At 42.6% G+C, this 13719-nt stretch overlaps 1 protein-coding gene across 1 annotated transcript in view; it reads right to left on the bottom strand.

Annotated features, from left to right (window-relative positions):
- Nucleotides 1-1311: 1311 nt before the first annotated feature.
- LOC125460876 (sodium-coupled neutral amino acid symporter 1-like) overlaps nucleotides 1312-13719 on the bottom strand; it is a 69438-nt gene continuing 57030 nt past the window's right edge. Inside the window, exons 13-16 of the mRNA XM_048549037.1 lie at nucleotides 11121-11239; nucleotides 6754-6895; nucleotides 6537-6634; nucleotides 1312-3968 (exon numbers count right to left, since the gene is read on the bottom strand). Of these exons, the coding sequence (XP_048404994.1) occupies nucleotides 3846-3968; nucleotides 6537-6634; nucleotides 6754-6895; nucleotides 11121-11239 (482 nt within the window). The 3' untranslated portion in view covers nucleotides 1312-3845. The remainder of the gene's footprint in view (nucleotides 3969-6536; nucleotides 6635-6753; nucleotides 6896-11120; nucleotides 11240-13719) is intronic.

Below are 13719 nucleotides of genomic sequence, written 5' to 3'. Positions count from 1 at the left end.
GTTGGAGATGAAGAGGTCGAGGGAGGGTAGGAGGCCTGGGGGTGGTGTCCAGGAGGAGGACTTGTGTTGGAAGCGGGTGAAGGGGTCAGTGGAAGGAGGGTTGGGTTCCCAGTTGAAGAAGTAGGCATGGAGGCGAAGACGGCGGAAAAACTGCTCTGTGTCTGACCGTGACTGGTATTCGTTGATGTGTGGTTGTAGGGGGACAAAGGTGAGCCCCTTGCTCAGGACTGACCGTTCGTTCTCAGTCAGTGGAAGGTCTGGGGGGATGGTGAAGATTCGGCAGGGCTCAGGGTGGCTGTCTCCTCTGGGGAATATTCTGGGTGTAGAGGTGGTCACGGTTGGGGCCAAATTGGGAAGGCTGAAACGTGGACTGTAGTCCCTTGGGGATGATCTGGTTCCGTAGGCAGGTGCTGAGAAAGGTGATGTGGCTGTGGTACCTGGTTTGCTTCAGGACATGGTCGAGCAGTTTCAAGGCCGAAGAGATTACAAGAGAGTTGCAATGGGAGAGAGATTCCCTGAGGTTGGTCCGGAGGGAGGAGGGTAACTTCTTCAGGTTAGGCATCCCTGGAAGAGGCTTCGCAGTGAGGTTAAAATAGTATCAGAGATAATGGGAACTGCAGATGCTGGAGATTCCAAGATAATAAAATGTGAGGCTGGATGAACACAGCAGGCCAAGCAGCATCTCAGGAGCACAAAAGCTGACGTTTCGGGCCTAGACCCTTCATCAGAGAGGGGGATGGGGGGAGGGAACTGGAATAAATAGGGAGAGAGGGGGAGGCGGACCGAAGATGGAGAGTAAAGAAGATAGGTGGAGAAGGTGTGGGTGGGGAGGTAGGGAGGGGATAGGTCAGTCCAGGGAAGACGGACAGGTCAAGGAGGTGGGATGAGGTTAGTAGGTAGCTGGGGGTGCGGCTTGGGGTGGGAGGAAGGGATGGGTGAGAGGAAGAACCGGTTAGGGAGGCAGAGACAGGTTGGTCTCTGCCTCCCTAACCGGTTCTTCCTCTCACCCATCCCTTCCTCCCACCCCAAGCCGCACCCCCAGCTACCTACTAACCTCATCCCACCTCCTTGACCTGTCCGTCTTCCCTGGACTGACCTATCCCCTCCCTACCTCCCCACCCACACCTTCTCCACCTATCTTCTTTACTCTCCATCTTCGGTCCGCCTCCCCCTCTCTCCCTATTTATTCCAGTTCCCTCCCCCCATCCCCCTCTCTGATGAAGGGTCTAGGCCCGAAACGTCAGCTTTTGTGCTCCTGAGATGCTGCTTGGCCTGCTGTGTTCATCCAGCCTCACATTTTATTATCTCATAAGTCTGACTGCCTTGTAGCTGATCTGGGAATTCCCACATGAGCCCAAGAGGATGAAAGGAAGCAAGAAAAATAAGGTAAATTGTTTGGATACGGACACAAACACACATGTGGTTGAATGAACCTGTAGCAGGGCTGAAATGCACGTAAGAAATGTACATAAGAAATGCGCAGAGATGTCAAGGTAATTAAAAGGTAAGAAGAAGAAGAAAGGAGATTTATCCTTACTGTATTATATATTGCATTATTTACAGTTTATCTTTGTTGTTCATATCACAAAAAACATAATACTTCTGATTTATAATAAAGCCATAATTTTGTTGCATTTTACATTCCACAATCAAAGGAAACTGCTCAGTTTTAATGAAATAAGCCAGCTTTTTTGAACAACATCAGAATTCACCTAATGAAGGAGCAGCTGTCCAAAAGCTTGTGATTTCAAATAAACCTGTTGAACTATTACCTGGTGTGGTGTGATGTCTGGCTTTGTCTAACCCAGACCAATGCCAGCACCTCTGCATCACAGCTTTTCCTAATCCAGAATCGTTCTCTTGATGCACATGTACTGGCCATAAATAAAATTCAAGTACATGGCAACATTTCAAACTTTTGACTCCAGGTCATGAATTAGGATCTTTTGCTAAAATAAGATTCATTATTTCACAGATTAAACTCATATCATTAAAAAAATTACAAAGTATGCAGAGAGATACCACCTTACTCACTGTAAGGTGAACAGTACACTTATCAGAAGAAAGTTGTTCCAATATGAATACTGTTTCATGTAGATTAAAAAAATACAGATTTAAACTGTACATCTAAGTCATAGGTGCAGAATATTTACACTCCACTGTAATAGCATATTGCTGGGTTGTGCACTGTTTGAAACAGTCTTTGTGTTGAAACAAACTTCAACATGATGTCTCAGCTAATATTAAGCCAAGATTGTGACTGTAGAGATTATTTTTCTACACTATTTCATGAACTTTATTGTCACCACCACCTTCTCAAGGATAGTCAACAACAGGCACTAAATACTGGCCTTGCCAGAAATGTTCATATTCAAGTACAACTAAAGAAAACTGATATAAAAGTAACACTTAAAATCAGGAGGATAATTGTAGGCAGTGAAAGTATCTGCAGCATTATATTTGACATAAATGCCATTGGAGCAGCTGAATGTATTCTCCTTCCAGAGAATGTTCAGAAAAGGTTTGATCAATGTATTTACAGTCATAAGAGATCCAGGCACAGGAGGTAGAGAAAAATAGTTTCTATCAGTGAAAGGTTTGAGAACCTGTGGGGACTAGCAAAAAAAAAGCAAAGACAACATTAAACTTCTTGGTAACACTGTGGGTGGATAGAATCAGTAGTGCACTGCCTGAGATTGTGACGGAAGACGACTCAAAGAGGAATTAGAGAAGTGTCTGAAGAAAAAAAAAATGCAGGGCCACAGAGAACGGGCAAGGGAGTGGGTCCAGCTCAGCTGCTCTTTTAGAGAACCAGTATAGATATGAAGGGCCAAGACTGTAAGACACAGGAGCAGAAGTAGGCCATTCAACCCATCAAGCCAGCCATTCAATGAGATCATGACTGATCTGATAATCTTCAATTCCACCTACCTTTTCTATGTAACCCTAGATGCCCTTGCTGATAAGGAATCCATACCAGTCTGCAATGTACTTAACGGCCCAGCCTCTACAGCCGTCTGTGGGAAAAAAATTCCACAGATTCACTACCCTCTGAGAGAAGAAATTTCTCCTATTTTGTTTTAAATCTGTGATCTCCTCATTATTCCATCCTAGACTCTCTCACTTTCCCAAAAGACCTCTTTCAGTGCCATAACTATTCTAAGTTTAACCTGCTCCACTAACAATGGGGACATTCAGTAACAGTCAAATTGTCATCTAGAAATGTCTTGTCTCCACCAATACTATAAAGAGAGGCATTTTTGAGGACTGTATTAAGTTTTCATCCGTTTGTGCATCAGGACATAATTTCAACCATGTTTTATTATTGGTTCCTATTACTAATTTCTCCAAAGCACAACAATGTCATATTAAACTAAATAATGTTTAGGCTTTGTATTGGTCAAATAAAATAAATCTACTTTTAAAATGTCTAATCAAAATGAAATAGTCTGCCAAAAATCTGCAAAAAAAATTCAAGAAATACATTGACAATTAGATTTTTGAGAAATACTTGACACTCCAAGGAGCTCATTAGTAACTTCAAATATAATAGTGGAAATGCTTTTTCTTTTCAAAACAGATATGAAATTTTGAGACAAGAGCAAAACTAAAATTTACTTATGATCATCCATCTATGAAGATTGCAGCTTCAGAACTGTCTGAGTGTACAGTCACATTATCCAAATTTTAATATGGCTGCCTTATCCTGCAATGACAATTTTGCAAATAAAAAAGTCCAAGAAGTGTCGTAACTTCTGATGATCCAAACAACATTTTGAACAAAGCGTCTTCAGAGGCCTTGTGTTGCTGAGAAAGCTTGCCTTGTCTTCATCCCATTACTAACATCAATGTTGACCAGAGCAGCTGCCCGTGCTGGTACTGTTGCTGCTTCTTTTGTGCCATTCAACAAAGATCAGTGGCACAGTGACGAACATGAATATTATCCCAACAGCCAGAAAGGCCATAGCCTGGATAAAGTAAAAACGACCACAGGTAAATTATCTCTCTTTCACTAAAGTAAGTGATGGTCAGCATTTAAATCATCAGCAGCCTGCATTTCTGTGAGATGTGGCTGACACCACTCTGATGGGATTTGACAGACATTTTAGCAGAATGAGCATTAAGAGCACCATCATCAGTAAGATGCCACAGCACAATACACGATCATTTCAAAATGCTATTACTACAGATTTAGAATAATGTACATGGAGAGGTGATGGCCTAGTCGTATTATATCTTGACTATTAATCCAGAGACCCAGGTAATGTTCTGGGGACTTAGGTTCAAATCCCTCCTTGGCAGATGGTGGAATCTGAATTCAATAAAAATCTGGAATTAAGGGTCCAATGATGACCATTAATCCATTGTTGGTTGTCAGAAAAAACTCAAGTGATTCACTAATGTCCTATAAGGAGGGAAACTACTGCCTTTACCTCGTCTGGCCTATAGGAAAACTCTGGATTCATAGCAACGTGGTTGACTCTGGGCACTTAGGGACAGGGAGTAATGCTGACTTAGCCAGTAATGCCGATATTCCATGAATGAATACAGGAAAAGCATTTCAGACTAAGCAACAAGGACAAATTGACAGCTGGAAATACATTAAAGAGGCAACATGGATTCTATTTGTAACAAAAAAAAGTCAAAAACAATAAATTCTCTCGTCAAATACTCGTCAGGTTGAAAGCTTAAGAATTGATCCAATATTGCATGTTGGACTGCAGCATCTATTCAGAGCTACATAACAGCTCAGCATGGATTATAAGGTGCCAGCGCTGGTCCCACCACGGGGGCATAAAGCAGGCATTAACTTGCTTCAGTAGTCAGTGTGACCCATGGCTAATTCTCCTCAGCAGCAATCGATAAAGTGACTGCCATCCCATCAACGATGGCTATGTGCACCAGTGTTGTTGGCCAATCAGAGGGCCTGTAGCTCAACAGTGCCACCAGCAATGGTGGATTCTGCTGGAGCTACACCTGGTGGTTGAGAACTTGCTGAGGGCCCTGGGAGGACAGAGTTGCTGAGGCAGATGGCACCGTTGTCACCAGGGGGAGCAGGCATTGCTCTCTGGGAAGCTGGGTATGGCAATGGGGTAGAATCATACAATCCCTACAGTGTGGAAGTAGACCATTCAGTCCATCAAGTCCACAGTGACCCTCTGAAGAGCATCCCACCCAGACCCAAACCCCTACCCACAGCTAATCCATGTAGACTACATCTCTGGACTGTGGGAAGAAACCAGACCACCTGGAGAAAATCCACGCTGGAACCGAAACTGGGTCTGAGGCAACAGTGTTAACCACTGAGAGAGAGAGAGAGAGGGAGAGAATGCGTGTGTGTGTGTGTGTGACAGTGAGTGAGTGACAGAGAGAGAGAGTCTGTGTGTGTGTGTGTGTGTGTGTGTGTGTGTGTCTGTCTGTCTGTCTGAAAGAGTGACCATGTGTGTGAGTGCGTGTGAGTGTGAAAAGCAGGTTTCAGACCATAATTCGCAGACCAGATCAGTCCCACTGCCTGGCAGAGGTTCCTAAAGTGATAACATAATGCTAGGAAAGGGGGAGCAAAGACCTTTAATTGGTCACTCAAGAGCTTTAATTTGATTTTGTACCAGGCTTCCCACTGCTAGTATGAAAGTAAGTTAGAGGAATGCTGGGCATACCCGGTTATCACCTTCCTGCCTCCACCTATGCATTGAACCTTCTGCTGTTTGAGCTAGATATGTCTCAAAGGTCTATCCATTGCCTGCAAGCTAGAGTCACCATAGTATTACCACAGCATAAAGCTGTTCTCTCATTAGAGAGAGGAATGACTGCTGGTGGTTTAACCTTAGGATCACCAAAACTCAAAAGGGGAAATGCTGAGAGTCAACAACAACAAAAACAAAGTTGCTGGAAGAGCTCTGCAGGTCTGGCAGCATCCGTGGAGGAGAAAACAGAGTTAACGCCACTGGACTTGAAACGTTAACGCTGTTTTCTCCTCCACAGATGCTGCCAGACCTGCAGAGCTTTTCCAGCAACTTTGTTTTTGTTCACGATTTACAGCATCTTCAGTTCTTTTGGTTTTTAAATGTTGAGAGTCCTTGAACCCACTCTATTGGAATCATTCAGCATCACAAACCAGCCATGCAGCCTAGTGAAATAACCAGTGGATTCCTGCTTTAGCTGCAGAATAGCTTACTTCTATTTCAGAATAGGAAGATTGCATGGAAAGGTAGGCTCTCAAAAGAAGGAAGTGGCAAGGGGAAGCAGACTTGCAATATGATTATTTTTCAGAACTAATCTAGACCATAATGTTCACATGTAGAAGTCATAAAACTGATGAAAACATAACATCAAATGTGCGTAGATAATAGGAACTGCCGATGCTGGAGAATCTGCGATAACACGGTGTGAAGCTGGGTGAACACAGCAGGCCAAGCAGTGTCAGAGGGGCAGGAAAGTTGACGAAATTTCAGAAGAAAGGTCTCGACGAGAAACGCCAACTTTCCTGCTCCTCTGATGCTGCTTGGCCTGCTGTGTTCATCCATCAATGTACGTACCCCTATTCTTTGCCAGGTATTTTGAGGCTCATTCTTCACAAGTTTTAAATATAACGAAGCAGGAAGAATGAAGATCAGCATGTTAGCAGAAGTCGAGCCTGTGTCACAGAAAACAAAGATTATTTGAAATGGATGTCAAACACAGTGCACTGAAAATGAAATAATGAAATAAAAACATTGCAAATTGGCATACACTAAAATAGATACTTCAACCTACCAATAACAGCAAATACATCCATTATCGTTGGAATGCATATCACCAAAACGTTGCTGCCAGCGAGAAGAAGGACTGTAATCAAAAAGTGATGGAGCCATCTGAATTTCCCCTTAAATACCAGCAAGACAATTGAAGAACGGACCTGTGCAAATAAAAATGACACCTGTAATTAGCAAATTCTACTAAAATAGTCAGTAGCATAGCCAAATATCTTTCATTAAGTCTCTCTCATGTTGCAGACTTCTCCATAACTTTCTCTATAAGTGATAAAGAATGAAGGAGTTGGATGAAGCACTTAGTGTTAAAAGGATCACAGGATATTGGAGTAGTACCAGAAGACTGGAGGGTGGCAAATATCATTCGCTTGTTCAAGAAAGGGAATAAGGATAATCCTGGAAATTACAGACCGGTCAGTCTTACTTCTGTGGCGAACAAATTATTGGAATGGATTCTGAGAGATAGTATTTACGATTATTTGGAAAGCACAGTTTGATTAGAAATAGCCAGCATGGCTTTGTGCGGGGCAGGTCATGCCCCACAAGCCTTATTGAATTCTTTGAGGATGTGACAAAATACATTGATGAAAGTAGAGCAGTGGATGTGGCGTATATGGATTTTAGCAAGGTATTTGATAAGGTTCCACATGGTAGGTTCATTCAGAAAGCAAAGAGGCATGGGATTCAGGGAAATTTGGCTGTCTGGGTACAAAACTGGCTGCCCAATAGAAGATAGAGGGCGGTAGTAGTTGGATAGTATTCAACCTGGAGCTTGGTGACCAGTGGTGTTCTGCAGGGATCTGTTTTGGGACGTCTGCTGTTTGTGGTCTTTATAAGTGACTTGGATGAGGAAGTGGAAGGGTGGGTTAGTAAGTTTGCTTATGACACTAAGGTTGGTGGAGCTGTGGACAGTGTGGAGGGCTGTTGTAGGTTGCAATGGGACATTGACAAGATGCAGAGCTGGGCAAAGAAGTGGCAGATGGAATTCAACCCAGAGAAGTGTGAAGAGATTCATTTTGGAAGGTCGAATTTGAATGCAGAATAAAAGATTAATGGCAGGATTCTTGGTAGCGTAGAGGAACAGAGGAATCCTGCGGTCCACGTCCATAGATCCCTCAAAGTTGCTACCCAAGTTGATAGGGTTGTAAAGAAGGTGTTCGGTATGTTAGCTTTCAATGGCAGGGGGATTGAGCTTAGGAGCCATAGGTCATGCTGCAGCTCTATTAAACTCTGGTTAGACCACACTTGGAATACTGTGTTCAGTTCTGGTCACCTCATTATAGGAAAAATGAGGAAGCTTTAGAGGGGGTGCAGAGGAAGTTTATCAGGAAGCTGCCTGGACTAGAGGGCAGGTCTTATGAGGAAAGGCTGAGGGAGCTAGGGCTTTTCTTATTGGAGCAGAAAAGGATGAGAGATGGCTTGATGGAGGTTAACAAGATGATGAGAGGCATAGATAGAATGGATAGTCAGAGACTTTTCCCAGGGCGGAAATGACTATCACAAGGGGGCATAATTTTAAGGTGACTGGAGGAAGGCATAGGGGAGATGTCAGAGGTAGGTTCTTCACACAGAGAGTGGTGGGCGTGAGGAATGCACTGCCGGCAGTGGTAGCAGAATCAGATACTTTACAGACTTTTAAGTGACTCTTGGATAGGCACATGGAGGATAGTAAAATGTAGCGTATGCAGGGTAGATTGATCTTAGTAGGATAATAGGTTGTCATAACATTGTGGGCCGAAGGGCCTGGACTGTGCCATACTGTTTTAGCTCTACGCTCTTAAAACAGGAACAGGCTATTGATTTGGATGAGCAGAGCAGGCTTGAAGGGCTAAATGGTCCACTCCTCTCCTATTTTCTATGTTTCCAGGACTAGCTTAGCTGAAAATATATATTACAGAACTCTTAAGTCTTGCTCTCCGTCAGAAATCTTTAAAAAAGGCTTTCCCTGAAGGTCACTGTAAGCAAACCCGTCGAATAGCCTAATGACAAAGTGCCCCAAGAAAGATGCCCATCATCATAAATCCTTTACCTGCTACAAATGGTCTTGGCTTGTTAGCTACTCCATAGCAGTCATTACTATCACTTTGTAAGCAACTCACAGCACTTGAATGCAATTAAAGTTTAGTCACTTACTAAATAATATAGGAGGTTATAGTTATTAAGTCTGCAGATGACACTAAAATTGGTGGTTTAGAGCACAGTGAAGAAGGTTACCTCAGAGTACAACAGGACCTTGATCAGATGGGCCTATGGGTCGAGGAGTGGCAGACGGAGATTAATTCAGATAAACATGAGGTGTTGCATTTGGTAAGGTGAATCAGGGCAGGACTTGTACGGTTTATGATAGGGCCCTGGGGAGTGTGGCCAATCTAAAGAACCAAGGAATGCAGGTGCATAGTTCCCTGAAAGTAGAGAGTTGTAGATAAACAGGGTAATGAATGAGTCTCCCTGCTATAGGAAAGATGTTGTAAAACTTAAGACCATAAGCCATAGGAGTGGAAGTAAGGCCATTCAGCCCATCAAGTCCACTCTGCCATTTAAATCATGGCTGATGGGCATTTCAACATCACTTCCCTGCACTCTCCCCATAGCCCTTGATTCCTTTTGAGATCAAGAATTTATCGATCTCTGCCTTGAAGGCATCCAATGTCCTGGCCTCCACTGCACTCCGCGGCAATGAATTCCACAGGCCCACCACTCTCTGGCTGAAGAAATGTCGTCTCATTTCAGTTTTAAATTTACCCCCTCTAATTTTAAGGCTGTGCCCACGGGTCCTAGTCTCCCTGTCTAACGGAAACAACTTCCTAGCGTCCACCTCTTCTAAACCATACATTATCTTGTAAGTTTCTATTAAATCTCCCCTCAACTTTCTAAACTCTAATGAGTACAATCCCAAGATCCTTAGCCGTTCATCATATGCTAAACCTACCATTCCAGGGATCATCCGTGTGAATCTCTGCTGGACACACTCCAGGGCTAGTATGTCCTTCCTGAGGTGTTGGGCCCAAAATTGGACACAGTATTCTAAATGGGGCCTAACTAGAGCCTTATAAAGCCTCAGAAGCACATCACTGCTTTTATATTCCAACCCTCTTGAGATAAACGACAACATTGCATTCGCTTTCTTAATTATGGACTCTACCTGCAAGTTAACCTTTAGAGAATCCTGGATCAACACTCCCAGATTTGCGAATTTTCTCAACTTGAAAGGGTTCAGGAAAGATTTACAAGGATGTTGCTTGGATTGGGGGGATTTGAGCTATAGGGAGAGTCTGAATAAGGCTGGGGCTATTTTCCCTGAAGCATTGGAGGCTGAGGGGTGACCTTATAGAGGTTTATAAAATCATGAAGGGTGTGGATAGGGTGAATAGTCAAAGTCTTTTTCTCAGGGTAGGGAAGTCCAAAACTAGAGGGCATAAGTTTAAGGTGAGATGGGAAAGATTTAAAAGGAACCCAAGCGCCAAATTCTTTGTGCAGTGAGTGGTGTGTGTATGGAACAAGCTGCCAGAAGAAGTGGTGAAAGCTGGTACAATTACAATATTTTAAAGGCATCTGGATGGACACATGAACAGAAAGTATTTACAGGGAAATGGGCCAAATGGGACTAGATATCTGGTTGACAGAGACAACTTGGACACAAGCGTCTGTTTCCGTGTTGAAGAACTCTATAACTCTGTAAATTATGAACTGCAAGCTTTTCAATTCAATGAGATATTCCAAATTTAAGTTTGCCCAACAATACAAATAAGACAAATTCAAAAGCTCTGTATAACAAAAAAGCAAGATATGTCACCAGCATTAAGATTTACTGAATATACACTCTCAAAAACCACATACGTTATTGTCTAATATGTAAAAGAGCAATGAGATACCTAACTGAGGGGTAGAAATGGGTAACAGAGAGAGTTTGTTAATCCTGTGAGTTAGACAGAGTTTTGGTAAATAAGGCAGTTGAGAAATAAGGCACCGCTGAGAGAAGTGCAATCAAGACCACAATCAATTGCTGTGAAATTACTGAATGGCCAAATCACTTACTCTTGCTCCGAGGCCCTATGTTCTGAAAAAGAGTCACACTGAACTTGAAACATTAACTGTTTCTCTTTCTGCAGATGTGAATTTCTTCAACATTCTCTGTGAGACTGCAGATTTACTGAGTGTTTAACACTAGACGTAAATTACAGCATGCTACTCACTACTGCACTATAACAGAGTTCCATTGCTGAAGCATCACAGTTGAAGGTTATCGCACAGAATAATATTTTTCTATGAGTATACAAAAGGAAAGCAACCTGAGGACCGCTACTGATTCTGGAAAAAAGTCTGTTAAGACAAAATTGATCAACTGATTCAGTTTTTGCTGGTGATACTCACAGTGAACAGAAGGACAGGCACAGTCAGAACTACAGCTGTTATCACAGCCAAGCGAAGTACCAAAATGAGTTTGTCACGATGATCACTATAAGATAAAAGTAACTCTGCATTGACCGTGTCTGTGTGAGGAAAGAGGAGGCAACCAGGTGAATAATTATTTCTCATTGTCATTGGTTTGTTTATTGATTTCCAAATAAACCTAGAAAATTCTGAAACATCATTCTAGTTATTACTGTTTCACAACTTATTACCAATCTCCTACTTTCTAGGTTCAATTAAGTGACCCATTATAAAAGAAATATAAATCTTGCTTGGCAACATGCTAAGTCAGCTTTTAAAGAAGTCATCAGGGAAACGAAAATAATGTCAGTCTAATTACCATCCCTCTTGTTTTTACGGTAAGAGTACTGAGATTTTGAACATCCTGAGGGCACTTGTTTGGGTGGATCACGTGGTGGAATCTGGAACTTGCAGGCACAGTTTGAAAATAAGGGGGTCACCCATTGAAGACAGTGAGGAAAGAAAGCAAAATTCTCTCGGAAAGTTATGAGTCTTTGGAATTCCTTTCCTCAAATGGCAATGGATGCAGCACCTTTAAATATTTCTACAGTTGAGGTAGATAAGTTCTTGGTGACCAAGGAGATGAACAATTGTCAGGGATACGTAGAGTTGAGGTTTAAATCAGGTCAGCCATGAACCTACTGAATGGAGAAGCAGGCTTGAAGGGCTGAGTGGCCTGCTCATGTTCTGTGTGCTTATGTTTTCATCTCAACATTTCAAAGTAAAGTACTGGCCTCAATAACCTCACTCAGATAGTAGTCCTTATGATAAGACCATACGAATAGGAACAGAATTAGGCTATTGGGTGTTAGGCTATTAGGCAGTGGGTGCCTGGAACACGCTGCCAGCGGAGGTGGTAGAGGCGGACATGATAGCATCATTGAAGATGTATCTAGACAGATACATGAGTGGTCAGGGAGCAGAGGGATACAGATCTTTGGAAAATAGATGACAGGTTTAAATAGTGGATCTGGATCAGCGCAGGCTTGGAGGGCCGAAGGGCCTGTTCCTGTGCTGTAATTTTCTTTGTTCTATTCAGCCTGAGTCCGCTCTATGTTCGATCGTTCTGATACGTTTTTCAAGCACACTGTCCTGCCTGCTCCCAGTAACCCTTCATCCCCTTACTAATCAAAAATCCATCTACCTCTGTCTTAGATGTACTCAATGACATGGCCTCCACAGCCTTCTGTGGCAATGAGTTCCACAGATTCACCACCCTCTGGCTGAAGAAATTCCTCCTCATCTTAGTTCGAAGGGATTACCCCTTCATTCTGAGGCTATGCTCTCGGGTCCTAGCCTCTCCTATTGGCAGAAACTTCTCCATGTCCACTGTACCCTGGCCTCTCAGTACTTTTTAAGTTTCAATGATATTAACTCTTAACTACTTTTAAACTCTACCACATCCCCACGGTAAAAGTAAAGAAAATTGTGGGCAAACTGAAATCCAACCCTTTGTTTTGGTGGTTTCAGGAAAATAAATATTCACCTTTTGTTTAGAACTGATGAATTTATTACTTGGAAAATTGTATCATCCAAAGTAACTGGAGCATGTCTAGGAAGAGGCAGTAATAAGTGATCCTGGTGCTTGCCTTTGAGGTAAAGCTGATGCCATTTCAATTACTCTCAGAAGTTAAACTTTAGCAATACTGGCATCTTAACCAACTTTGCTTTGATGCTGAGCAGCAGTGGAATGCAGTGGTGGTGTTGGAAATCATTTTACAATTTTCCTAAATTTAATGAAATCATGATAATGTCTCACCAGCAAATCAACTTATAGGCAGAGAGCTGAGATAATATTAACTAAAAGGGACATGAACAGAGAAGATTTAGAAGGTAGGCTGGGTAGGGGTTGGGGTGAATGCTGCACAGGCTACAAAAGCAAGAATGTTATGATGAACCTTCAGAAAACAGTGATGTGGCCTCAACTAGGCTACAATGTAGAATTTTTAGTGCTGCACTTTAGGAAGGACATGAAGTTCTGGATGTGAGTTTGCTCGCTGAGCTGGAAGGTTAGTTTTCAGACGTTTCGTCACCATTCTAGGTAACATCATCAGTGAGCCTCCGACGAAGAGCTGGTGTTATGTCCCGCTTTCTATTTATCTGGTTAGGTTTCCTTGGGTTGGTGATGTCATTTCCTGTGTTGGTGATGTCATTTCCTGTTCTTTTTTCTCAGGGGATGGTAGTTTGGCTCCAAATCAATGTGTTTGTTGATGGAGTTCCGGTTGGAATGCCATGCTTCTAGGAATTCTTGTTCATGTCTCTGTTTGGCTTGTCCTAGGATGGATGCGTTGTCCCAATCAAAGTGGTGTCCTTCCTTATCTGTATGTAAGGATACGAGTGATAGTGGGTCATGTCGTTTTGTGGCTAGTTGATGTTCATGTATCCTGGTGGCTAGCTTTCTGCCAATTTGTCCAATGTAGTGTTTGTCACAGTTCTTGCAAGGTATTTTGTAGATGACGTTTGTTTTATTTGTTGTCTGTATAGGGTCTTTTAAGTTCATTAGCTGCTGTTTTAGTGTGTTGGTGGGTTTGTGGGATAC

This window comes from Stegostoma tigrinum, chromosome 18 (genome assembly GCF_030684315.1).
Source record: "Stegostoma tigrinum isolate sSteTig4 chromosome 18, sSteTig4.hap1, whole genome shotgun sequence".
Taxonomy (NCBI): Eukaryota; Metazoa; Chordata; class Chondrichthyes; order Orectolobiformes; family Stegostomatidae; genus Stegostoma; species Stegostoma tigrinum.
The sequence above is the reverse complement of the archived record's forward strand: the minus strand, read 5'-3'. Positions and strand labels throughout refer to the sequence as shown.